We start from the raw sequence: 25,995 nt of genomic DNA, 5'->3' as shown, positions 1-25,995 counted from the left end.
GTGACTCATTTTAGGTGCGTCCTTAAACCCCAAGCATACTTCTGTCTCTTCCCTGGGATAGGGGCTGCCTTCCTGGGTCCCCTGGAAGCAGTTTCTGATTGAGGGTGTGAAAGTGACTTGTCATATATTCCGAGGAAAACTCCACAGGAATGGGGAAGAGCAACCGGGAAGAGAAGGAGGCCAAGAAGGGGTAGATATTGAGTGAAGTCCTGTGGAGGGTAATTTTGGCTCAATCCCATAAGGAATGCTGGAGACACTACAGGTCAAGGCTGTCTAACAGAAACATGAGACAAGCCACCTAATTCATTTTAAATGTCAAAAGTATCTACATTTAAAAAGGAGGTGAAATTAATTTTAATAATGTTTTAATTAACCCACTATATAAAAAGCATTATCACTTCAACATGTATCAATATAAAATTATTAACAGGACACTACATTCATCAAACTAATTCTTTGAAATCCAACCTGTACTTGACACTTTCAGCACATCACAGGAGGGATTAGCCACATTTCAAGTGCTCAGTAGCCACATACGCTGGCTCTCCTTTTGGACGGAACAGGTCTAGGTGATTCCTCAGGGTTATGCTGATCAGGCTAAGGGAGCTGAAGTATTTTTATCTCTGCACTCCTTGGTTAAGGGCAGGCCCTGGGCATGTAATCTCAGCTACTTCCTTGCAGGCAGGCAATCTGAGGTGAGTCCTACAGCCTAGGAGAAATGAGCACTTCTCTTCCAGCTCTAAGTTTTAAAATCACAGGAGGGGCCGGTCCGTGGGCGAGTGGTTAAGTTCACACACTCAGCTTCGGCAGCCCAGGGTTTCGCTGGTTTGCATCCTGGGCGGGGACATGGCACTGCTCATCAGGCCATGCTGAGGCAGCGTCCCACATTTCACAGCCAGAGGCACTCACAACTAGAGTATACAACTATGTACTGGAGGGCTTTGGGGAGAAGAATAAAAAAAAAAGAAGATTGGCAACAGTTGTTAGCTCAGGTGTCAATCTTTAAAAAAAAAAAAAAAAATCACAGGACAATTGGCCTGCTTGGGTTTTGGGTCTATTTTTGGAACCAACTACAGAGACCAGGAGAATTAGTGTCAGAATTTGTCCAGTTGGGTCACGTGCTCATGATAATTTTCCCTCCACCCTTCTGAGTTCTTAGCTGAGATCCCTGTAATAAAAGACAGATTGACAGAGAAAAGTGAAAAGAAGATTATTAACATGTATACCTCATGTATACATGGGAGACACCCAGGGAATAATGAGTAACTCTCTGAAGTGGCTTTGAATTCAGGCTTAAGTACCATTTTAATAGGGAAAGGGAAAGGGGAGATGAAGGCCTCTTAGGGGAGAGCAAACGGTTTTTAGGAGAGATGAATGGGCCCTTAGTGGAATAGATGGGAGGTGTGATAGTTTGTGACAAAGTTTGTCTGGGTGTCGTGTTGACTTCTAGTCTCCCCTTCTGTGATGAGTCAGTCCTCCCTGGTTGGTGCAACTCCAGGAGGAGAAGTAATGACTTTGACTTCCTTTGGGAGGATCTGTGTTTAGGCAGATAAGGGGCGTTCACTGAAAGCCTCTCCCTGCATTTGCTGTTTTTCAAGTGCCCACACCTCAAAATAATATGCCAAAGCAGCATATTTTGGGGTGGCCTGTCCTGAACTCCAGTAGTCACATTCTGGGGTGGCACATTCTGCTACCCTTTACTCACCTGTAACCAAGAGTAAACAGAAGAAATTTAAGGCAGGAGCATAGTATAGATATACTCACTGGGGGCAATTATGTTATCTACACATCTATTCCAGTGTCGTCCATTGTCGGCATCCAATTTTTTCTTAATTAGTAGAATATTTTATTAGAAATCCATTCTTTTCTATAGAATTATACAATTTAGGCTTAGTTTTATACAAGTCAACACAGCTAATAGTGTTCAAAAGATTGATTTGTTCTTGAGATATGTGGAGACATTTCCATTCTGAATCCAGGTTAATCTCACGGGTGGTGGTTCTTAGTGTTGTTATTTTTAAGAAGTTTCAAGAAAAAGAACATGATTTTTACAAAACCCGAAAGACACGAGACTTTCTAGGGAGTTCCAATATTTGTCTCTATCATTTCTGGGTGACTTAATTTCTTGGGATCCATAGTCCCTTTCAGATATTCCTGAAGTCCAAGGCTTCCCACATATTTGGTGATTTCAGCGCATCTTGAGGTTTGCACTCTCATGGAAGTCCTCATTAATTTCGACCATGACTCATTTATCTAAGGATGTGACTCTTTTTTGATGATATGATTTTACATCCATCGAATGTTTCTGCAAGTCTTCAAGATTCCATTGCAGTCAAGGCAATTCACTAGTAGGAGGACATTCCATAAGTTTATTTACTTATTTTTCCTGAGGAAGATTTGCCCTGAGCTAACATCTTTTCCCAATCTTCCTCTATTTTGTATGTGAGCTGCTGCCACAGCATGGCTGCTGACAAGTGGTGTAGATCCACGCCTGGGAACTGAACTCAGGCTACTGAAGCAGAATGAACTGACCTTAACCACTAGGCAACCAGGACTGGCCCCATAAGTTTAATTTAATTATAAATAAATTCCCGTGTTTCTTTGAGAAAATTAGGATGTTTTGTGTGTACCAAGAGTGAAGGCTCCAGAATCAGACCGTCTGGGATGATACTCCAGTCACACCACTTCTAGGTTGTGTGACTTTGGGCAAATTACTTTACATCTTAACATCTCAATTCCATCTTATATCAATAGGGATAAAAATTGTCTCTACTTCATAGTGTTGTGGTGCTGATTCAACAGAACCACTGTGTGGATCTCTAATGCACTGCCTGTCACTTAGAAAGATTTTAATAAATATTAAGTAGTGAGCAGTAAAAGTAAGATGTATCATGGTTTGAATTTCTCAGACTTCAACAGGAGATGGTTTATTATATCCCTTCAATGATTTTCCATAACTCAACCATCTGAATCTCCATATTCGGATCCAACTTTTCCTACACGTTATAAGTTAGTGACGGCTAAGGACACGAGTGTGGAGAAAATTCTCATAAAACTTCATGACACAATGATGAACTTTCCTGGTGAACACTATAATGGGAATAGCCTTCTATTTTGACTTGAATACACTGTTTTATGCTTTCCCTCCAAACTTTCTTTGTGGTTCCCACATTGACAGAGGACTAGGTGGAGTGAGAGGGAAGAAAATGTCTGGGAAACGGAGTACAATGGTCCCCAATTTACCATGGTTCGACTTTCTATTTTTCTACTTTATCATGGTGTGAAAGCGATATGCATTCAGTAGAAACCATACTTCAAATTTTGATCTTTTCCCGGGCTGGCAATATGGCTACCATCCTCTCTCATGATGCTGGGCAGCAGCAATGAGCCGCAGCTCCCAGTCAGCCACGTGATCACAAGGGCGAACAACCGATAAACTTACAATCCTTCTGCACCCACACAACCATGCTGTTTTTCACCTTCAGTACAGTATTCAATAAATTACATCAGGGGCTGGCCTGGTGGCACAGCGGTTAAGTTCACACATTCCGCTTTGGTGGCCCCAGGTTCGCTGATTTGGATCTCAGGTGCAGACATGGCACTGCTTAGCAAGCCATGCTGTGGCAGGCATCCCACATATAAAGTAGAGGAAGATGGGCATGGATGTTAGCTCAGGGCCAGTCTTCCTCAGCAAAAAGAGGAGGATTGGCAACAGATGTTAGCTCAGGGCTAATCTTCCTCATTAAAATAAAAAGTAAATAAATTACATGAGCTACTCAACACTTTATTATAAATAGGCTTTGTGTGAGATGATTTTGCCCCACTGTGAGCTAATGTAAGTGTTCTGAGCACGTTTAAGGTAGGCTAGGCTAAGCAATGATGCTTGGTAGGTTAGATGTATTAAATGCATTTTTGACTTAGGGTATTTTCAAGTTACGATGGGTTTATCAGGACATAACCCCACAGTAAGTCAAAGAAGATCTGTATTTACCTGAAAAAAACAGTTCAAACAAGAAGAGACGGAGATAGTTACATGATAAGTTTAAGATCCCTACCCACTCACTAGCACAGAGGCTTGAGAGTAGGTTTAGATAGGTTCTAGAAAATAAATGTTTGTGCATAGTTTCACTGAATTATTAAACACTGCCACTAGGGCCCGCTTCATAATTTGTGGCCCACTGCAAGACGAAAATACAAAGCTCCTTGTTCATAAAGTAGAAAAAAAGGGCAACTAAAGTACTAAAACATAAAGCTTTTTCTTTTCTTCCACAATCTCTTTTCCAATTCGTCGTGGTGTTTTTATTTGCTATTTAATGTTGTTCTAAGTAAAAAAATTAGAATTCTAAATTATTAGGACAAATTTTACCATTCGTCTTTACATTGCGCAGTGCCGGTTTTAAACACAGATAGAAGCATTTAATTCATAGGCAAAATCATTGAAATCATGCAACTTCTATTTTGTAGCTTTTATATGCATATTTGGTCCTTATCAGAAGAGTGGAAACACTGCACAAAACTAACTCAACTGTTTTGTTCCACTTCTTGATACCGGCGTGTTCTACCAACACACTCATCTCGGCCTAATGACAAGGAAGGACTGAAAGGAGAAGGAGCTACAGGTTGCCCTAACTTTCCTTTTCTTCCTGTGTCATTATTTTCAGCATAAGTGATTGGTTAATACTGAGAAAGAACAGCAGTGAGAAAGGGTGTGATAGGGTTCCTTGCTCTTTGTGTTTCTTAGAATGTCGTCGCCTTCTCTGTGTGTTGGAAGCCAAGTTCTGGTTCAGAGAGTGTGGCTCTAGGGGCTGTCAGTGTCCCCACTTACTCAGCTGTAGATGAACCTGTTTACCTCATACGACCTCTAAGCCTCATTGAACTCCCACACCTCACGGATCCCATGGAATTTGGTGCTCACGGGGCATCTCGAACACCATATTTGAATACGGTGGCAAGAAATAGCAGGCATATTGCGTGGATCTCCCCTACTCACCTGCATGCCCCAGTGTTCCAGCAGACTTCACTTACAAAACACAAGTTCAAAGGTAAAGTTGTTAAGAATTTCAAGGCGGCGGCAGCGGAGCATTAAACTAAGCTCAGGGCCTTCTGAGAGCAGGGCCTGTGCAACCGAGCACACTGGTTACACACCCAGGAAGCCGGCCCTGCCTGCCGCGTGTGTTCAGACCAAACATCTCAAATGCCTTGCTGGTTGTCGAAAGCCTCCTCATTGACACCTGAAATCTCTTCTCTTCTTATTCCTTGGTAACAGAATCCCAATTTTATTTGGGATTGTAAGGTGCTCAGCTAAAAACTACACTTTTTTTTCGCCTTCTGTAGCTACTATGGCCAAGTGAACAAATTTTGATTAATCAGATGCATGTAGAAATGTTGGATGGGATTTGAGGGACAGTAGCCTCATTCATCCTTCCAGCTGCTTGGAATACAGTTGTGACAGCTGGAACTCTAGCAGTCATCTTGGAAAATGAGGTGACCTTGAAGATGGTAGTTAGGTTCTTGAATGAAGAAAACAGAAGGTGCCTGAGTCTCTGGAAAACCAGGAAGCTGCCACACAAGCCCTTGGCTGCTCACCTCTGGACTTTTTATGTGTGAGAGAAATAAACTTGTATCTTGTTAAACATTATCATTTGGCAGTTTTATTACATGCAGGTGAAACTAATCCTAACTTACAGGGAAATCTCCACTGGTTCACACAGGTTAACAAATTAAGTTAGACAATGTTTTCCATACAAATCTTGGGCAGTCCTCAATTCATAATTGGGCAATATCTTCAGAAGCCCTTGGCTTGAGCGGCAACCATTTCTAGGATTCAGAGGCACTTTTCTTCTTTCTTCCCAGTTCAGGACCATGTTCTGGGTCTCTAAGAGAGCTGGTAGACTCCAGATAAATGTAGCATTATAATGCAATGCGTTATAATGACAATGATGTAGTGATAATATAACACGTGAGTGTAACATTTTATATTTTTTCTAAGTGATTGAAATACCAATATCTTGCAATGAGCATGGGAAAGAAAATCACTAATATCTTTAAGGATAATTATAAGACTACCTATAGAAAAGAGATGTCAGCCATTAATCTGCCAACCATAAAAATTAGGTCAAGTGTTTTCACGAAGGGTAAAAAAAGAGCTCAGATTGACTAACACTGCCATCTAGAGTTAAAATTCAAAACTGCCATTTCTTATCTATGAGGAGACTCAGAGGTCAGAGTTTGAGTAGGTGGGTTTTTTCTCCCACTGACTTCTACTAGCTATCTGAATTGTCCACTTGTGAAGAACCACTGGACGGCATTCGCCAGGGAGCCACCTGGACATAATTGGGACGGAGGTTGGAGTGTAATCACAAACGAAGCTAATACCTGCAGTGCGCCCCATTTTTCACTTGCCGGTCTGAGGGCTCTCCCGGCTAAGTAGCAGAGAGGATGGGCTTTGAACTCAGAAGCACAGGGGTTAAAGCAGAAGTGAGTGTGGAAAGAAGATGGCAGAGGAAAGCAATGCACTTGCCACAGGCCCCTCTCTTCTCAGATGCCCTTCCACCTGATCCTCAGGGATTGCCCTCAGGCCTCTTTTCCCCTCTCCTAACTGGTTTAGTCCATCTTTCCTCAACTCCATGTGCTCCACGATGCTCTTTTCTTAGTTCATCCCCCTCCCTCATCCCCTTTCTCACTTCCGTCTCACCTCACTTTGAGTCAATGCTGTTTGGCGGAAAGAGGGAAGAGAAAGGAGGCATGGTTTGAATCTGGGGTTCCCCATTTATCTTACTATTTATCTGAGCAAGTCACTAAAATGTTCTGAGGCTTGAGTTATTCACATCAGTATGGGGGTACATAATATGGAGGAGTATTTAATAGGGTGGTTGCAAAGTTTAAGTGAGGAAATATATTGTGAGAGAAATTGGCATGTGGTAGGTTGATAGGAAATTTTATTTCCTTTCCATTCTCTCATTCTCCAGCCCTCTATAAATCACTGTTTAGGGGAAAATTAGTAAAAAAGAAAAACAGGTTATTGCTGTGTAATATAAGGTACAAATAATCTTCAAAGTTTGATTTTAAAGATATGATGATGGTCAATTTCAATCGATTTTCTGTTTCTTACCTGGGTGTTCTCTGAGAAAGAGAAACGCATTAGACATGGTTGTGTAGTGGAAAGAAAAGCCATGGGCTGTTCCACTTACTCATCTGTAATTAGAGACAAATCGCTTTCACCTCTCTGAGCCGAAGTTCCTCTGAAATAGGGACAGTCTTCCCTCTCATGCCTGCTTCCTCTGTGCTTATGAGGACAGCAGGTAAAATGGCTGGAAGGAGTTCGTAAAGTCTAAAGTAAATACCAACATGAGTAATAATTATTATCTTTTGTTTGCTCCATGTTATACCCATAGCGGAAATTCAGTAAAGATTTAAAAAAAAAAATAACCATGAATTTTACCTAATTAATTACCCTGATAGTCACTGAGCGCCAGCTGCCATATTTAGCACGTACTGTGTAACACTTTGCTAGGCTTTGGGGAGGCTACAAAGATGATTAAGGTCCCTGGCAGGGTTGGTTGGGCAGAGATGGAATAATACAGCAATCCAGAGTGAACTTAGTATCAGGCTGGGGAGTGTGTGTGCACTATGGACATCATTTGTCGTACGAGCCCAGAAAGCAGTCACTGATATTGTGGAGTCCAAGAAGTCCGTCATAGAGAAGAGGCTTTGAGACATATGTATTTTTGTAAATAGAAATGGGGAAAAGAAAATTCCAGGCAGAAGATATAGAATGAACAAAGGCATGGATTTGGGAAAAAAAGCAAGTAGGAAAAGGCAAGTTTTTCATTGTGACAGTGGTCCCAGTGCATGTTACGTGTGTACGTGTGCATGTGTGTGTGCGCGTGTGTGTATGCCTGTAATTGTTGGTCAAATGCAGCTGGAAAGGTCATTTACAAACAGATCACGGAGGGCCTTAAGTTATACACAAAAGGTTTCGTATTTATTTTTTCTGTAGCAATAGGCCTGCAAACATTAAAAAAGGTAAGAGATATAATCAGGAGTGTTTTTTCTGCAGATAACTTGGTAGAACTTAAAAGATCCATTAGAGATGCCAGATATTAGAGATGGAAACATGCGAGATGTTATTGCAAAAGACCTGAACTAGGGTAGGAATGGTGGAGATAGAAAACGGATGGAAAATGAGACGTTGCTGATATGAGCTTGCATCTTTCAGCAACTAATTGGTTAGGGGAGGATTTTGGAAAGGGAAGGGAATATAAGATGAATTGTCTTCTGTTCATTGATTTTATCCTGACTCAGTGAGCCGCCTTTCTGAGTTTTCTGGTAGCTCACTGTTTCTTCATGACGGCTATTTCGAATTCTTCATGGGTTAGAGCACAATCTTCCATGAATTTATGTTTGGTTTCCGAAGAACCGTTATTTTCTTTTTGCGATGCCACGTTACCGTAGTTGTTTGTGGTGCTTGCTGAGTTATTCCTCTGCCGGAGCATTTGTCATGGCAAACACTTTTCTTATTTAGGCATGGGTTGGTTTGTTTTGATTCAAACTTTTCCATCAGTTGGAGATTAGAGGCCTTTCTTTTGCTTTTCAGTAGGTGGCGCTATAGCGCCAGTTTTTTGGTTTCTTCTACCTGAGCTGCCTCTGGCTACGTTTGAGGATCTGCATGTTCCACCCTCCAGAGCCTCTATTCAGGGTGTCGCTGCCTACACCCCTGGGGGTCATTGATGCCTCGCTGTCGCTGGCTTCGCAGCTGCCAGGAAACACAGGGATAGCTGATGCCCCCACTGTGTCAGGGATCACCTGGGTCAGGAGCTCTGCCGAGGTGCGGGTGGGGTGGTGGCGTTGAGAAGGGGAACGAGCGGGTGGAAGGAGCAGGTCCGCGGGGCACTGCCTCAGCGGTTGCCTGTTGCCCTGGGGCTGCGGGCGCCGCTGGGGTTGGGACGTCGGAGTCCTGTGAGCGCCTCCGCTCTGCGACCCGCTCCGGGATCACCCGGCTCCGCCTCCGCTGCCGCTCCGCTTCCCGCGGCCACAGGTGCCGCCGCGGCTGGCTGGCCGGAGTTCTCCGGGGCTGGGGGCGGCTGGCTCAGCCGCTGCTGCCGGGGGTCCCGGGTCCTGGGCTCTGCCTCTGCTGTTCCCCTTCTCTCCGTTCTCCAATGCACGCACCGTTGTATGTACAGATGTGTCGATCTCTCTGGTCTTGGTGTTTTGGGCAATGTAACCTCTGTTGGGTATGGATGTTTCACTTTCTGTAGATCGAAGTGGAGACACAAAGGAATCCTGTCAGGCCACCATGATGATGCTGTCTGAAAGCTGGAATTTTCTACATGGAATGGTTGTGAGGATGTGCCATTAACCCAAAGGGCACACGAGAGGAGAGATCGGGGACTAAAGAGTGTGTTACAGTGGAAATTAAATAGGCGTTCTAGTCAAATTCACCAGTGTTAAAATCCTGCCACTTACATGCCACGTAACTTCAAGCAAGTTACCAAAACTCTCTGAGCCTTGACTCCTTACCCACAAAATAGGAATAATAATAATACTTATTGCACATAATTGTTATAGAGGATACGCGTTGGCATCCATCCCCCACCTCTTCCAGCAACATGCCCAGCTTTCATTTTGGAATCTGCCTACTCCTCGCTCTCGAAACCTGCGCGTGGGTGAGATTCCGTCCCCAGCTCACAGACAGTTCTGCCAGATGATTGACAGGATCTCTTGGCATCCACAATGATTGGCTCGGGGTGGACATGAGACCCAAATCAGTCATTGAGAGCACCACGACTAAACCCCAGGACTTTTGTTTGTGAGCAAATGCTCCACAGGCTGTGGGGCTGAGGGCTGGATAAAAAGGTTAAGGCTGCTGTAACCCTCTTGCCATCTCAGAGGGGATCCTGGAACTGAGGAGTACACTGCATGGCGCCTGAAGATGAAGCCCCCATAGCAAGAGGCGGAGTGAAGAGATAGGAGAAATGGAATCATCAGGACATCGTTTAAGTCCTGGTGGACAGCAGTTCCTGGAATCAGCCGTGCTGATGGACTTCAGTGATGTGACTGTCACAAGAGGCTACCTGATGCTATCTGTGCAATAACAAACACCCCCCAGAAGCTGAGGGGCGTACAACGACAAAGATTTATTTCTCAGTTGTGCTCCTTAGACGAGCTGCCACTCAGCTAGATTGTTGTCTTTAATCTGGGACCCAGGATGACGGAGCAATCTCTATCTGGAAAATCACCGGTTGTTGTAATAGAGGAAAAAGAGAGTAGGGAAAACAAGCGCTGACTCTTAAACCATCTCCCAGGACGGTTGTTTGTATCGCTCGCATGTCACTGGCCAGAACAAATTCAAGTGCTCAAGCTTAATGCCATACGTGGAGAGGCGCACCAAATATTTTGGAATAATAATGCAATCTACCAGTAAATTTCCCTTTTGCCTCAGTGAGATTAGGAAATATTTTCTGTCTCTTGGGAACCAAAAGAATCTTAACTGAGAAAAGCTGATGAAAGAATTAAATTAGATATTTTATATAAAATAGTCAACACATGGTAAACATTCAATAAATGGGAGCTATTTCCAAGTGCATGAACACAGATGAATTGAGAATTATATCTTTCTCAAGCAATAAAACTGTGCTCGGTTTCTTTAATTTACATTTTATTCACTTGTCTCACTAACATTTATTGAGGCCTTTTTATGTGGCAGAAACTGTGCTAGGTCGTAGGGACACAAAGTGAGCAGAGTACATTTACAATTTAGTTCTCTAGTAGATTTTTTTTTTTTTTTTTTTGAGGAAGATTAGCCCTGAGCTAACTACTGCCAATCCTCCTCTTTTTGCTGAGGAAGACTGGCCCTGAGCTAACATCCGTGCCCATCTTCCTCTACTTTATACATGGGACACCTGCCACAGCATGGCTTGACAAGTGGTGCCATGTCCGCACCTGGGATCCGAACCAGCGAACCCCGAGGCACCGAGAAGCAGAACGCATAAACTTAACCACTGCGCCACTGGGCCGGCCCCTCTGGTAGATTTTTTTTTAAGAAATAACTTAATATGAGGGCTCAGTGTTTTATGCTGATAATATCAAACTCTTACAGTTTGTGCCTCAGGAAAGTAATTAACATTTAGGAAATTACCATTCAGAAAAAGGTTATATATGGTACATAGTGAAATGGAAATGCTATTCATTTACTCACCACTCATCAACCCATTTGTCCAGTACATACTTATCACATCTATCATGTGCCGGGCACTCTTGAGATAGAAAAACAAATAACATTTATTCTCATCTTTAGAGAACTTAAAATGTAGTAGTAAAGAGAGGTGAGCTGAGTACACAAATGGATACTATAATACTAAAACAATAATGCTGACGACAGCTAACGCTGTCAGAGTCACCAGTGACCTCCATTTTGCCAAACCTAAAGATCAACCCTCAACCTTTATCTTGCTCGACAAGCAACTGACAGAGTTGATCATTCCCTTACTCTTCCCTTGCTCCTCGCACACCGTCCCTCCTGGCTTTCCTCCCAGGAGCAGTCGTCTGTTCTGTGCCAGCCATGCTCACCCCATTGGTGATCGCAAGCATCCCTCTGGCTTTCAGTATCATCTCTATGCTGACGCCTCCCAGTTTTGTGACTCCACCCCGACTTCTCTCCACCGCTCCAAAATGGTTGACTTTATTGCCTCCTAGTAAGAAGCATGGGGGAGCAGAATATGCCACCTCCAAAACGCCACTTTGGCATGCGGATTATTTCCAGCTGAAGACAATTAAGGCCCAAGAGACTCAGGAAAAGCTACCTTCCCCCAAAATCCCTGAAACAATTTAGACGAGGGCCTGTACCAGGGAGAAAGCTAATACCAAAGACAACTTTTCATATCAGAAAGACTTCTCTGCATGGCATGACATGCCACGTCACCAAACATCTGCTCTTCCCATCTTCCTTCCCTCTGAAGGTCCAGACCCCCATTCCCTGCTCCTTAGCTCAGAATCTCACGTAAGTCTCAAATGCCTGACTGTCTTTGGGTCTCCTGCCGGGGGCTTTTGTTTTTCTCCTGTTAATCTGTCTTATGCTGATTTAATTATTAGACCAGTAAAAGAACCTAGAAGGAAAGAAGCAAAAAATTTTCCGCCCCTAAACAAGCATCTCAGGGTTATTACAGACTGGACTCCTGACCCACCAGCCCCAAACTGGCACGTCCCTTGAGGCACCCCACCCCCGGAGAGGGTACCACCACTCACCCGGTTGCTCAGACCCACCTTGGGGTAATCCTAACCCCTTTCCTTCCTTCCTTCCTCCCACTTTCATCCATCAGCAACTCTGTGGACTCTGACTTCCAAAACATCTTGTATGTGATCATTTCTTCCCATTCTCCCCTCTAAGGTAGCACCTTAGTCCCAGCATCATCCTTCTAACCCAGACTCCTGGAAGATGTTCCCTGCCTGATGTCATTGGCCAGAACAAATTCGCATGCTCAAGCTTGATGCCATTAGGTGGAGAGGCGCAGCAAATATTTATCCAGCAGCCTCTCCTAACTGGCTTTTCTGCATCCATTTTTGTTCTGTTATTTTCTACATGGCAGCTAGAATGATTCTCTTAAAACTGAAGTCAGATCATGTCACTTCTCTGTTCAAAACCTTCTGACTGCCCCCTCACCCCCTGCCCTTAGAGATGAGCATGACTCATTCCCTCATTTCCCGTGTTCCTGCAGCGCTCTGCTCAATGTCACTTCATCAGAGAGGTCTTCGCTGAAACCTTATCAAAAAACACTAGTTCTTGATCCACAACTAAAATATACAAGTATGTACTTGGGGGATTTGGGGAGAAAAAGCGGAAAGAAAAAAAAAGAGGATTGGCAACAGTTGTTAGCTCAGGTGCCAATCTTTAAAAAAAACAAACAAAAAAACGCTACTTCCTTCTGCCCCCAGCCTCTGTTCCTTTACTGTTCTGTTTTTCTTCATGTTGCCACCTGACACTATACTATTTATTCATCTGTTTATAAATAGGAGAATGTAGGCACCATGAGGCTTTCGCATCTCGGGCGCCAAATTCTAACCTACTGTGGTTTATCTACTAAATTATCCTAACATAACCGTCCACATTGCACAGACGTGGTAGCTGAGGCACAAAATCGTTAGGTAACTTGCCCAAAGTCACACAGCTCACAGGGGTCTTAGCTCGAACGCAAATCCAGGGGAACTTCCACCGGAGTCCCCTCTGCTCCTCAGCACTTGGCGCTCCTGTTTCATCCCCCAAAAGCCGTAGGCGGGGAGACGTCAGGATGACGCAAGTGCCAGGGCAGTGCCGCTGGATTCGAGTTGACGGCAGGAGGAGACCACGGCTGGTGGGGCCGAGCCAGCCAGCCTCCGGGTTTTCGGGAAGTCAGCGCACACCTGTCCCCAGCCTCTGAGCGCCGGGCGGGACGGGGCAGACGGGCGCGGGCGCGAGATGTACTGCTGCTGGGACGCGGGCTCCGGCGGGCTGCTGCGCCGGGGGCCGGCGGGCGCGGGCGGCCCCGAGCTGCGGCAGGCGGCCTGCGGGGGGCGCCACGCGCTGCTGCTGCTGAGCGACGGCACGGTCCACTCGTACGGGGACAACAGCCGGGGCCAGCTGGGCCGGAGGGGCGCGCCGCGCGGGGAGCGGCCAGGTGAGCGCCGGGACCCACGTGCGGGGCGCGCGGGGCCTGGGGCCGCGGGCCCCCGGGAGGCGGGAGATCGGTGCTCCGCGCAGCCCGGGATGCAGCTTCATCGGTTTCCTTTTCCAGACGCGCCTCGGGTTTGTTTCAGTTTCCAGTTCACCTTCAAAGCGAAACTGAGAGCGCAGCTAAACTGGACCGCTCTCCCCTGAACAGAGAGAGGTGGTCCTTCCCGCTTGCCTTTCGAGAGCAGTCCTGCCCTGCGCGAATCCATCTAAACAGAGTGATGGTTTGTGGTTTGCACAACTTCATCAATTTCGTTTTCCAGACGCGCCTCGGGTTTGTTTCAGTTTCCAGTTCACCTTCAAAGCGAAACTGAGAGCGCAGCTAAACTGGACCGCCCTCCCCTGACCGGAGAGAGAGGTGGTCCCTCCGCTTGCCTTTCGAGAGCAGTCCTGCCCTGCGCGAATCTATCTGTTGATGCCGACTCTGGTGATAAAGAGTCGTTCTTCTCTTCCTGGTATGGGACAGAGGGGACACCTGTACAAGGGAAATTTGTGCCCTGCTTTTAGGCGGATAAAGGGAGGGCTGAGAATTCTTCCTGCATCTGTTGATTCTCAATTGCCTTCGGCTCAAAATAATCCTTATGCCAAAGTGGCATATTTTTGGGTGCCGTATCCTGATCCCCTTCAGGTAGAAATGAGGGACAACATGATACTTAATGCCAAATTGTTCTCCAGGAAAGTGGTTCCAGTTTCTACCTCCATGAATGGGTGAACCTTTGGGAGAATTTTTATTGTTGCGTGGTTTGAAAGTAAATTGTTGAAAAGGATAAGATTACAAAGATGAAAAAGAAAACTTAAGTGCTAAAAATGGTAATGATGTACTTGACTCCAAATCTGTAATAATTCAGAGACAAACCCCTTGAGAAAGCAGATTGGACTGACTTGTAGGGAAATGTGGTCAGGTGTTCCTTCGCGGCAGGTTTGCTGCCTTTGGGGGCACAGTACTGCGCTCCTCGTTGTGAGAGGATCTGGCATCCGCCCCTCACTCTCACAAGGCGGGCTCTCTGCGGTTTCCTCCTGAGCAGGAGATTCACTGTTTTCGCTGTTCAGGGCGAGGAAGCCAGAAGAGCGGAGCAGAGGCTAGCCCATCTTCTCTCCAGCTCCCTTTATTTTGCTGGGCTTTGCTACCACCATCATAGAGAAACGTGAGGTCAAGAATCATAGTCCTTACAAGTTCCCCTCCTCCGCGATGCCCACCCTTTTAAGTAGCAGCCACGTTCCCGTAAGGACAGTGTAACACCCATTGAGCTTACTTCCTTCACAGCTTTAGCGTGGACTTTATGCCTCCATCTAACAGTCCTTTGGAAGAGACGAAAAATCCAGGTGACCCTTCTTTTTGAAGGAAAGTATTATCTTAAACTTGATAAATTAATAATCTTGTGGGGGGTCTTGTCTCGTTTTTGTTCCTAAAGAACCGATTCGGACATTGGAAACTCTACGAGTCAGCCTCGTGAGCTGTGGGCAGGAGCACTCCTTGGCTGTCTGTCACAGAGGACGGGTCTTCGCGTGGGGCGCGGGCTCTGAAGGGCAGCTGGGAACTGGAGAGGTCAAGGGAATAAATTTTACACCTAAGTAAGTGAGCAGTTCGCACTTTCCTTCCATATTTTTGAATTTCATGTGTCAGGCACCACGCACGAGGCCGAGTACAAAGACAGACTACGACAAACACAGTTCGAACCTCAGTGATGACAGTGTAGTGAGGGGAAGAGGCAGGAAAAACCTGTAACAGCAATTATTATTTCTTATCAGAGTCCTGTGAGGGACAGGGAGAAGGGCAGGGTTAAATGAGAGCATGTGGCCCTTTCGACTTAGTCTTATCTATTGGAAATAACTGTGGGGACCCAGTTGGGCCCCCAGAGTTGGTATGAAGATTATTTTAAAGTGAAAACATTTGAGCTACTGAAGATGCAGAAAGAAATTTTCTTTGAACTTCTCTTATCTGACTATATCCGAGCATTCTGAAAATACAGCAGCCATTAACCCTCCTTGGAGGGAGTTTCCTGTGAAGTCAGCTGCTGTGAAGACAGATTGCCCAGTCAGCATCAAAAAACCCAAGAGAGGGGCCGGCCCATGGCCTAGTGGTTAAGTTCAGTGTGCTCTGACGCTCTGGTGCCCCAGGTTTGGTTTTGGGCACGGACCTACACCACTCATCTGCAGCCATGCTGGGGCAGCAACCCACATACAAAACAGAGGAAGATTGGCACAGATGTTAGCTCAGGGACAAGCTTCCTCAAGCAAAAAGAGAAAGATTGGCAACAGATATTAGCTCAGGGTGAATTTTCTTCAGGAAAAAAAAAAAGAATCTTCCATACTTTCCCAATGAAGCCCTAAAAACCCTCTTTTGCTAAGTTGATATATAGGTAAACCTTTACTCAGGCTCTTCCATAAACTTTCCATCACTGGATCTCCTGTGTGTACACGTATATAAACCTTGTCTTTTCTCCCGTTAATCTGTCTATTGTCAGTTAATTCGCAGGCCCCCAAACACTGGACTCAAGTTGGAAGAGGAAGAGTTTTCCTCTCAACATAACCTTTTGGCTTATCATAAGCCACTGGGTCCTAATGTTTTACTTAGTAAAGCGGGGGGAAAAATCACATCCTCACAAACAGCTTTCTTGGACAGATGTTATGACCAGCAGTCTGAATTGTGTGGTCATGAATTACATGCTTGAGGATTTTCAAAAGCTTGTTTTTTAATACTAGGAAGTTACCTCTTCTTACCTCCTCTGGTCGTTAAATCTTACGAGAGATCACTGTGGCTTGCGGGGATGAGCATTGAACTCGGAATGAAAAGACCAAGGTCTGAGTCTAGCTCTACAACTCAGCACCTGTGTGACCTCTTTGAGTTCTACTAGCTTCAAGCATGTGAAATTGCTGATAGTTATGTTTTTGATCCACAAAAATGTCAATTTAATGGGATTCAACCTAATGGTTTCTTTATCTCACAGGGCTTAAATTAGGTGTCGTAGGTGACAGTGTTCTATAAATTCTAAAGATCCGTGCTACACATGTTTGAAGAAATTTATTTTTCTTTTAGGCTAATAAGTAAAGAATAAAAGTTAGTACATTATATAATGTATTAAAAGTCCATAAAGATCACTTTTGCATTATAAACTACTTTGGATTCTGCCCTGTACCTGTGTACGTGTTGATGTCATGTTAAGAACAGTTTGAGGGGGCCGGCCTGGTGGCATAGTGGTTGGGTTCATGTGCTCTGCTTCAGCAGCCCGGAGTTCTCAGGTTCAGACCCGGAGTGTGGACCTACACACCACTCATCAAGCCATGCTCTGGCAGCACCCCACATACAAAATAGAGGACGATTGACACAGATGCTAGCTCAGCGACAATCTTCCTCATCAAAAAAAAAAAGGAAAAACCCAAACAAACAAAAAAACAGTCTGAGGGCTTTGAAATGAAAGTGCTAGAGAAATATAGGGAAATAAAATTGTTTCCTTAGGCCAGGTGTATTACCTGAGATAGCTTTAAATCTCTGTGGTTCACTTGATGACCCATTCTAAACAAGGATTAATAGATTTTGTATCATTTTTGTTATAGGAAGATAAAAACTCTGACTGGCATAAAAATAATACAAGTTTCCTGTGGAGACTACCACTCCCTGGCATTATCAGAAGGTAAAAAAGGCTTGTTGGATCTACCAAGTGTCCATAAGCGAGTAATTGTTTGAATATGAATGATAGCTGTTGATTTTTAATGCATTGGGGTTCATTTTAATGCATTTAGAAGTTTTTAACTCCCCAGATTTCATAAGATGCGTTGTTGTTTGTATTTTTTTCAATTTTCTTTTTTCTTATTATCCTCTAAGTAGTGTCTGATTCACGTCTCATTGCCATAGAGCCGTCTCTGTTCACATGATCTGGTTGGCTGATTCCCTCAGAACTCAGCAGCAGGGTTATTTCCAGCACTGTGCCCTTTATGCTGAATGGCTTGTCAACACTGGCAACCTCAGACAGACAAAGGCCTGTATGTCTTTTTTACTTAGATCAAAGAAAGAAAAGGCAAGATGTCAAAACTATGCCTCAATATTTACTAACATGCCCCATCCTTTCGTGTGTCCCTTGGGGGATTGTCATAGGCATAATTGCAGCTGTGCCACAGGGGCCGTGGACAGCCAGCATTTCTTGGTTGCCTTCTATGTGCCACCTATGTGTTAGATGCTTTACACGTGTTATCTCCTATAATCACCTAACAAACACAGAAGCTCGGTATTATTCGTACCCTCATTTCAGAAATGAGGAGATGTGGGCTCCCAGTCTTTCAGTAGTTTGCCCCAGGTCACACACTAAGAAATAGAAGAGGTGGGATTTGAGCCTCTGCTTGCTTACATCCCAGCCCTAAGTGCTTAACCACTACGCCAGGCAGGCTATGAGACCAGGCGACCCCGTGGCTGCAGGAGGATTCCTTCTCCCACCATTTCCAGCTATTTGATCTGGGGCAGGCTATTGAACTTTGATGCGTCTCAGTTTTCTCATCTGTAGGCATCTTGATGCCTAACTTACTGGTTGTTTAGAAGATTCAGTGAGAGAAGGTACATAATATATCCTGTACAGTCCAAAGCAGATAGTAAGGGTACAAAAAGGAGTAGTCTCTTTTCCTTCCTTCCTTCCTTTCCTTCTTTTATTTATTTATTTATTTATTTATCATTGAGGTATAATTGATATACAACATTATATTAGTTTGGGATACACCATATTTGATATTTGTGTATATTGTGAAATGATCACCACAATGTCTGGTTGACATCCATCACCATACATAGTTTACACAATTTTTTTTCTTGTGATGAGAATTTTTAAGATTTACTCTCCCTGCAGATCTCAAATATGCAATACAGTGTTATGAACTATAGTCACCATGCTGTACATTACCTCCCCAGGACTTATTTATTTTATAACTGGAATTTTGTACCTTTTGACCACTTTCACCCACTTTGCCCTCCCCACCCCACCTCTGGCAGCCACCAATCTGTTCTCTGTATCGATGAGGTTGGGGTTTTTTTTCGTTTTTTTTTTATTCCACATACGAGTGAGATCATACGGTATTTGTCTTTCTCTGTCTGCCTTATTTCACTTAGCGTAATGCCCTCAAGGTCCATCCATGTTGTTACAAATGGTCCCTGTTGATTATGGAAATGATGTGAATGTTCCTTGGGTACTGGTTGTCCTCGCGTTGGTCTGGCCTGGAGAGGCTGTGTTGAGCCCAGCATTCGATACTTTTCTCTGCTGAGCTGCGAGTCCTCATAGACCTTCCAGAGTTTGACATCTTGCGTTGTGCCCTCAAAAATTCTTTTCGGTGGTGGAAATAACTTTAGAGGAGTTAAATATAAAAACTGGATATTATAAATTACAAAAATCTGAGATGTGTTGGCATTTCTCTGGATAAATAATTATTAGAAGAGTTTGATTTTTGACCTGCTATAAATTGTCCATTTCTGGTCAGATTCAACATAAAATGTTTTTTTCTCAAGTGTTTACTGAGTGCCTCCAATGTTTCTGGCAAAGAGGATACAGCAGTGAACAAACCTAACACCCTGTGTTCACGGAGCTCATATTCTGGGGGGAAGTAGAGGAAGTGACCCTTAAAGAGACACATAGTGATGTGGTATAACAGATAGAGATAAGGGTGTGCAGGAAAGTGGGGCAGGGTAAGGGGACAGAGAGCGAGCGAGCCCTCGGGTGGAGGGCAGGGGTCTTTCTATTTTATAAAGGAGGTCAGGGAAGCTCTCTTGTAAGGCAACATGTGAGCAGAGCCCAAAAGGAAGGAAGGGAGGGAGACATGATGCTAAGCCAAGATCCAGAAGAATGATCCAGATGCAAAGGCCATGAGGTAGGGGTATGCCAGCAGTGTGCTCAGCAACAGCGGGCGTCAGGAGAGCCTGAGCAAGGCGGGAGATGAGGCCGAGAAGTGGTCCTGGGGAGGACTAGTGACATGGGGCTTGTGAGCACTGGGAAGAATCGGCCTTTTGTTGGATGAGATAACAAGCTCCTGAAGGGTTTGAGCTGACTTATAGTTTTAAAAGATCACCCTGACAGCTCTTTGGGGAACAGACTGCAGAGGACAAAGGTGGAATCTGGGAGCCCAGTGAGGCGCTGTTGTAATTCTGCAGCAGAGAAATAATGGTGACTCGGCAGCTGAGGTGGTAACAATGGAGGGGTGAGAAGTAGTTTGATTCTGGATAAACTCTGAAGGTAGAGGCTTTAGGATTTGCTGGGTTAAAGAGTGTAAAAGAAAGAGAGGAATCAAGATTTTTGGCCTGAGCAGCTGAAAGAATATGGTTGCCCTTAACTCAGAGAGAGAAGAGTGGATGTTGTTGGAAGGGACTTTTAAAGGTGATCTTGACCAGCCCCCTTGCCTTTAGCCAGAATACTTTAACTTCCTTTCTTCCTGTTTTATTCTTTAAAGGTTTTTAGAATGAGGGTGGTAGTTTCTACTTGCATTTGGTATTCCAATGTGTGTGCGATTCTGAATTTCTCTTCTTTATTTTTGTAGGTGGCCAAGTGTTTTCATGGGGAAAGAACAGCCAAGGTCAGCTGGGCCTGGGGAAGGAGTTCCCCTCCCAAGACAGCCCGCAGAGGGTGAGGTCCCTGGAAGGGATCCCCCTGGCTCAGGTGGCTGCAGGAGGGGCCCACAGCTTTGCCCTGTCTGTCTCTGGGACTTCATTTGGCTGGGGAAACAACAGTGCAGGGCAGCTGGCCCTCAGCGGGAATAATGTTCCAGGTAACAAGATAGTCTTGTTCCTACAGTAAACCATTCTTTCTTTCCAGTTGGAAGACTCTGCAAAGGGCCGTCTCACAGGTTAGAACAGTGGTTCCCAAACTTTGTGACCCATTAGACTTGTTCTAGGGAGCTGTATTAATTTTCTATTGCTGCTGTAACAAATTATCACAAACTTAGTTTAAAGCAACACAAATTTATTATCTTAGAGTTCCGGCCATCGGAAGTCTGGCGCCCGTCCCACTGGGCTACAGTCAAGGTGTCAGCCAGGATGTGGTCCTTTCTGGAGGCTCTGGAGCAGAAACCATTTTCTTGCCTTTTCCAGCTTCTCCTGGCCACCTGCATTCCTTGACATGTAGTCCCCTTTCTTCTTCAGAGCAGGCAATGGCTGGTTAAGTCTTTCTCAAGTCACGTTACTCTGACATTGACTCTTCTGCCTCTCTCTTCCTCAGATAAAGGTCCCCGTGATTACCAGGCTCACCTCCCTGTTTTAACGTCAATGATTAGCCACTTTAATTCCATCTGCTTCCTTAACTCTGCTTTGCCATGTAACCTAACATATTCACAGGCTCTGGGAAAAGGACATGGACATTGTCAGGAGGACATTATTCTGTCTCCCCTGAGAGCATTTAAAAATCCCAGTGCCCAGGCTGGACCATATACCAGTTCAATTGGAATGTCTGGAGATGGAAGCGAGGCCTCATCAGTATTACAGATCCTCCAGGGGATTCCAGTGTGCAGCAAAGTTGGGAGCCACTGGACTAGAAGACTGCTAATTACTGCTAATAATACTTCTGATTATTCACTTACAGATTATGTTAATGAATTATAAGATAAAATATTAAAAAGTATAAAAAATATAAAAACTCGTGACATCTGAGTCTGCTTCTTATGCTCTGAAGATGCTGCTTTCTTCCAACAGTGCAAAGCTACAAGCCTCGTTCGATTGGTGCGCTGAGGAATCTGGGTGTGATTTACATCAGCTGTGGTTATGAGCACACTGCGGTGCTCACCCAGGTAATCCAAAACGTCTTGCTATTTTTTTAAATCCTAGGGAAGTGTTACCACAAGGTACGTGTACTGATTGTTGCTGAAAGCAACATATGGGTCAATATCTCAGCACAGCCATTCAGTATACAAATATCTAAAGGGGAGAAGTTAACCCAGTATAAAGCATGAAATTTTCAAGATCCTAAGACAAAAGCTACTTTCAGCTTTAGGAAATATTTTTAGATACCTACTAAATTAGATTATTACAGGAGCTAATCCTTTTTGGCAATTATTCATTCATAATGTGGGTCTACGGATGGAAATTATTATAGAAGCAGCAAAGTAATTTTTACAGTTTTCAACAACCCACTTTACAGCCTAGAACTCTCTTTGTTCCATTTCCTACTTGGCACAGTTACAAGCCGGCTTCCTGAATGTTTTCCTCCTCTTCTTATACTGGCCATACAATATATTCCAATGGTTTGGATTCTCTCCATTGCCATGAGGAATAGACTTGAAAGCTGTGGGGTTGAAATGCTTATTTAAAAACTCAACAGCTAAAATAATTTTTATTATTTGTTTTATAAACATGTTTGGATTATTTTATTCTTAGTTGGCAGGAGAAAGCTAGAGTTGTTTTAATCAAGAGTCATCTTTTGAAAAAGAGATTATTTTCAGAGTAATGCTCAAATAAATAAAGCAACCCTCTGCTTACATGTTAGTGTTACTCTTGAGCCCGTTAACTGGTCCCTCCATTCGTTCTACTATTGCGTATTGAGTGCTTAGTTCTCAAGGGAATTCCACTGATTTTTTTTTTTTCCCATGTTTAATGTGTTAACTTTACATTTACTATTAGAAATAACTATAAGACCCCCTCCTCTTTATATAAAGCTTATATTTTGCTTAGTGCTCACATATAACTCTTATGATACTTAATCTTTAAGGGTCTTTTTGTTTGTTTGTTTGTTTTAAAAGATTGGCACCTGAGTTAACATCTGTTGCCAATCTCTTTTTTTTTCCTTCTCTTTAAAGCCCCCCAGTACACAGTTGTATATTCCAGTTGTGGGTGCTTCTAGTTGTGGCATGTGGGATGCTGCCTCAGCATGGCCTGATGAGTGGTGCCATGTCCGTGCCCAGGATCTGAACCAGCAAAACCCTGGGCCACCGAAGCAGAGCTTGCCAACCCAACCACTCTGCCACAGGGCTGGCCCAATCTTTAACTTTTAGTTACATTTTCTGACCTGAAATTAGTCTGATTCCTCCTTTTTTAAACAGAATGGGAAAGTGTTCACATTTGGAGACAACAGCTGTGGACAGCTGGGACACAGCCCCAGTGCGCAGGACAGAGGCCCACAGCTCGTGGAAAGAATTGATGGCCTAGTTTCACAGATAGATTGTGGAAGGTAATAGGCTTTATTAATGTTTTTTAGCATGAGTAGAAAGTGTTATATTTTATTACTCAGAACGGACTCATATGAAATGTTATCACACCTTAAAACCCTCAGATATGTGACTTTTCTTTTTATAGATCATTTTCCTTTCTGAAAATTTACTTCTTTCAAATAATATAGTTTAATTTTTCCAACTTTTTCTTTATCCTGGGCATTTTATTTATTTAATAAGAATTTATTGGAAGTTTACTGTGTATAGACGCCTTACTAGGTATGGGGGCGGGTGGTGAGTTTTTAACAAAAATAATGGTGCTTATCCACTTGAGTTGATAAAACAAAATCAATCTCATGCTTGTAGAAGGTGAGATATGTTTGCATTTATATTCAGACTTTTTCATAAGGCAATTATGAGGCTACTTTGAGTATCATCTATCCAACTCAAAAAAAGTACTTGCATTTAAAACACAAAGCATAGAAACCATAGTAAAGACCCATCAATAAGATTCTATATTTAAGGTTAGTAATGAGTTAATACTTACCTCCCATTTGTTTAGCCACATCGTTTGGTGGCCTCTAACCCTGACATTGTGATCAGGGATCTGCATGCTTAGTGTAAGATAAACCTGTTGTTTTGTGTTAAGAAACATCATCTTCTTCAAAAAGCATGATGACCCTGGTCTTCATTATAGTGTGTTCTCTCTTTGCAGTTATCACACCCTTGCATATGTCTACACCACTGGTCAGGTGGTGTCTTTTGGTCGTGGACCAAGTTGCAGAAGCAGCTCCACTCACCCGGAGGCCCAAACAGAGAACTTTGACATCAGCTGCCTGCTCTCTGCTGAGGGTATGAGTGGTCCCCCAATTTCACGATTTTGTGTTAATTGATGCCAGTGGAGGAGAAATATTATTCAGCTTCCTTTCAAAGGAGTACTTAGAACTGGGGTTCTTCTAGGATTGTTACTTTTATTTTTTTTTTTAATTTTTATTTTTTTCGGATGTACATCATATTTCAAATTCTGGATACATTACATCATGTTCACCACCCGAACACTAATTATAGTGCATCCCCTCACATGTGACCCTAATCACCCCTTTTGCCCTCCCCCCTTCCCCAATGGTAACCACCAGTCCAATCTCCAATGCTATGTGGTTTTTTTTTTGTCGTTTTTATCTTCTACTTATGAATGAGATCATATGGTATTTGACTTTCTCCCTCTGACTTATTTCACTCAGCATAATACCCTCAAGGTCCATCCATGTTGTCACAAATGGCTGGATTTCGTCATTTCTTACGGCTGAGTAGTAGTCCATCATGTATAAATACCACATCTTCTTTATCCATTCGTAGGACTGTTACTTTTAATTTGTATAATATGCATTTTTTCTTTTGCAGTGATCCCTAGAGTATTTAGTAATCGTTTCTAAAGACTGAGGTCATACAAAAGAAGATCCCAAATAGGTTACTTAAGCATCAGAATGATGCACTTTTATGTATTTAATCAAACCTCTTCTAAAGCACAGCAGCCTGGCTTCATTATGCAAGTGCGTGAAAAATTAAATTTTCAGCTAAATGAATATATCACAAAATTAATCTTTTATGCTGTTTGTAGTCAAAATCTGTTGAGAAGAATATAAATTGCAAATAAATAAGTAAATTTAGCTTGGTAATACACCAGATTTTTTTAAAGACTATTTTTTAGAGCAGTTTTAGGTTTATAACAAAAGATATATTTTTTACATCTAAAAACCATAAGCATGGATTTATGACTTTCTTTTAGACCTTGTGGATGTTCAAGTCAAACACATTTTTGCTGGAACGTATGCCAACTTTGTGACAACTTCTCAGGTATCCATTATACTTTCTCTTTCTTTTAAAAATACTTTTCTTCCTCTAGATTTCAGAACAGTATTTGAAACTTTGTATCATTCATATGTCATCAAATTTCTTACTAAAATAATAAGATCCTCTGTTAGAATGCTTTTTATTTATTTATTTATTTATTCTCCCCAAAGTCCCCCAGTACGTTCTATGTGAGCTGCCGCCACAGCATGGCTACTGACAGATGAGTGGTTTGGTTCCACAACTGGGAAACAAACCTGGGCCGCCCAAGCCGTGAGAGTGCCAAACTGTAACCACTGGGCCATCAGGGCTGACTCTAGAATGCTTTTTAAAAATTTTTTGCAATTCTCATTTCCTCATTTGGCTTCCTAGCACATGAGACCCAAAATCCAAATTCATTGCTTTTACAGTAACTTTTTATTATTAAATAATATTAATGATGATAACAGTAATGACCAATGTCAATTATAGTCATCAGGCGTTAGGCACCAAAGTACACCAGATGCATCCACATGTTTAATCCTCATATCAATTCCAGATGGTATTGCTTCCCCCATTTTACAGATGAAACAACTGAGTCTGAGAAAGGTGGACTTCCCCAGAGTTGCACCGCTAAGAAGTGGCAGAGCTGGATTCAAACCTAGGCAGTCTAGCCCCAAAGCTTACACCAGTAGCCATGGACACAAAAGCATACTTATTTTCCTAATTTGTACTTTTTTCTGTTATCAGGAATGTTTTAAACTTGACGCTCATATAGACTCTTACTGTATTCTCTGGGACGGAAAGTGGTCAGAGGAATGGTTTCCGTGCTGGGGATAGTCAGGAGAATGTAGTTGGCTGCTCTGTAATAGCCGTTCAGTCAGCCAGTCAACAGAGGCCTCCCGGGTCTCAGGCTCTGCCCTCGTGCTTGGGCTAACAGTGAACAGTACCGACAAGGTTGCCCTCATTCATGGCCTTTGGGTTCTGCGGGGAAGGACAGACAATAAACATGTAAATGCAGAATAAATAAGATTGTGTTAGAGAGTGACAAGTGCTCTGAAGAATACAAAACGTGTCATTTGAGACTGCTGAGGTGGGCTTCTTTAGAAATGTCAGTGAGGGAAGGCCTGGCAGAGGCCGTGACATTGGAGCAGACATCTTAGCCATGCCTAGATCCAGGGAAAGAGCATTTCAGGTAGTGGGAACTGCACATAGAAGGGCCCTGGGGCGAGAATAAGTTTAGCTTGTGCGAGGGACAGAAAGAGGGCGAGTCAGGCGGAGCTGGGTAGAAAAGGGTGAAGAGTTATATGCGATGGAGTCAGGAATGGGAGGTGGGGTCAGTTATGTGAGATGGGTCAGCT

At 43.6% G+C, this 25,995-nt stretch overlaps 1 protein-coding gene across 9 annotated transcripts in view; it reads left to right on the top strand.

Annotated features, from left to right (window-relative positions):
* HERC6 (HECT and RLD domain containing E3 ubiquitin protein ligase family member 6) overlaps window positions 1-25,995 on the top strand; it is a 76,994-nt gene that overhangs the window by 11,962 nt on the left and 39,037 nt on the right. Inside the window, exons 1-9 of one of the 9 annotated variants that reach the window (XM_070263433.1) lie at window positions 13,567-13,649; window positions 15,115-15,274; window positions 17,258-17,334; window positions 17,556-17,679; window positions 20,210-20,437; window positions 21,357-21,451; window positions 22,700-22,827; window positions 23,523-23,659; window positions 24,594-24,661. In XM_070263433.1, the coding sequence (XP_070119534.1) occupies window positions 17,643-17,679; window positions 20,210-20,437; window positions 21,357-21,451; window positions 22,700-22,827; window positions 23,523-23,659; window positions 24,594-24,661 (693 nt within the window). In that variant the 5' untranslated portion in view covers window positions 13,567-13,649; window positions 15,115-15,274; window positions 17,258-17,334; window positions 17,556-17,642. Of the gene's footprint in view, window positions 1-10,796; window positions 13,650-13,793; window positions 14,158-15,114; window positions 15,275-17,257; window positions 17,335-17,555; window positions 17,684-20,209; window positions 20,438-21,356; window positions 21,452-22,699; window positions 22,828-23,522; window positions 23,660-24,593; window positions 24,662-25,995 lie in introns of those variants that run through there. The other 8 variants (XM_070263429.1, XM_070263432.1, XM_070263430.1 and 5 more) reach the window with 8 other exon arrangements.

The sequence above is a fragment of the Equus caballus genome, chromosome 3 (genome assembly GCF_041296265.1).
Source record: "Equus caballus isolate H_3958 breed thoroughbred chromosome 3, TB-T2T, whole genome shotgun sequence".
Lineage (NCBI taxonomy): Eukaryota > Metazoa > Chordata > Mammalia > Perissodactyla > Equidae > Equus > Equus caballus.
Note: the sequence above shows the minus strand (reverse complement) of the source record. Positions and strands in the feature narration are given on the sequence as shown.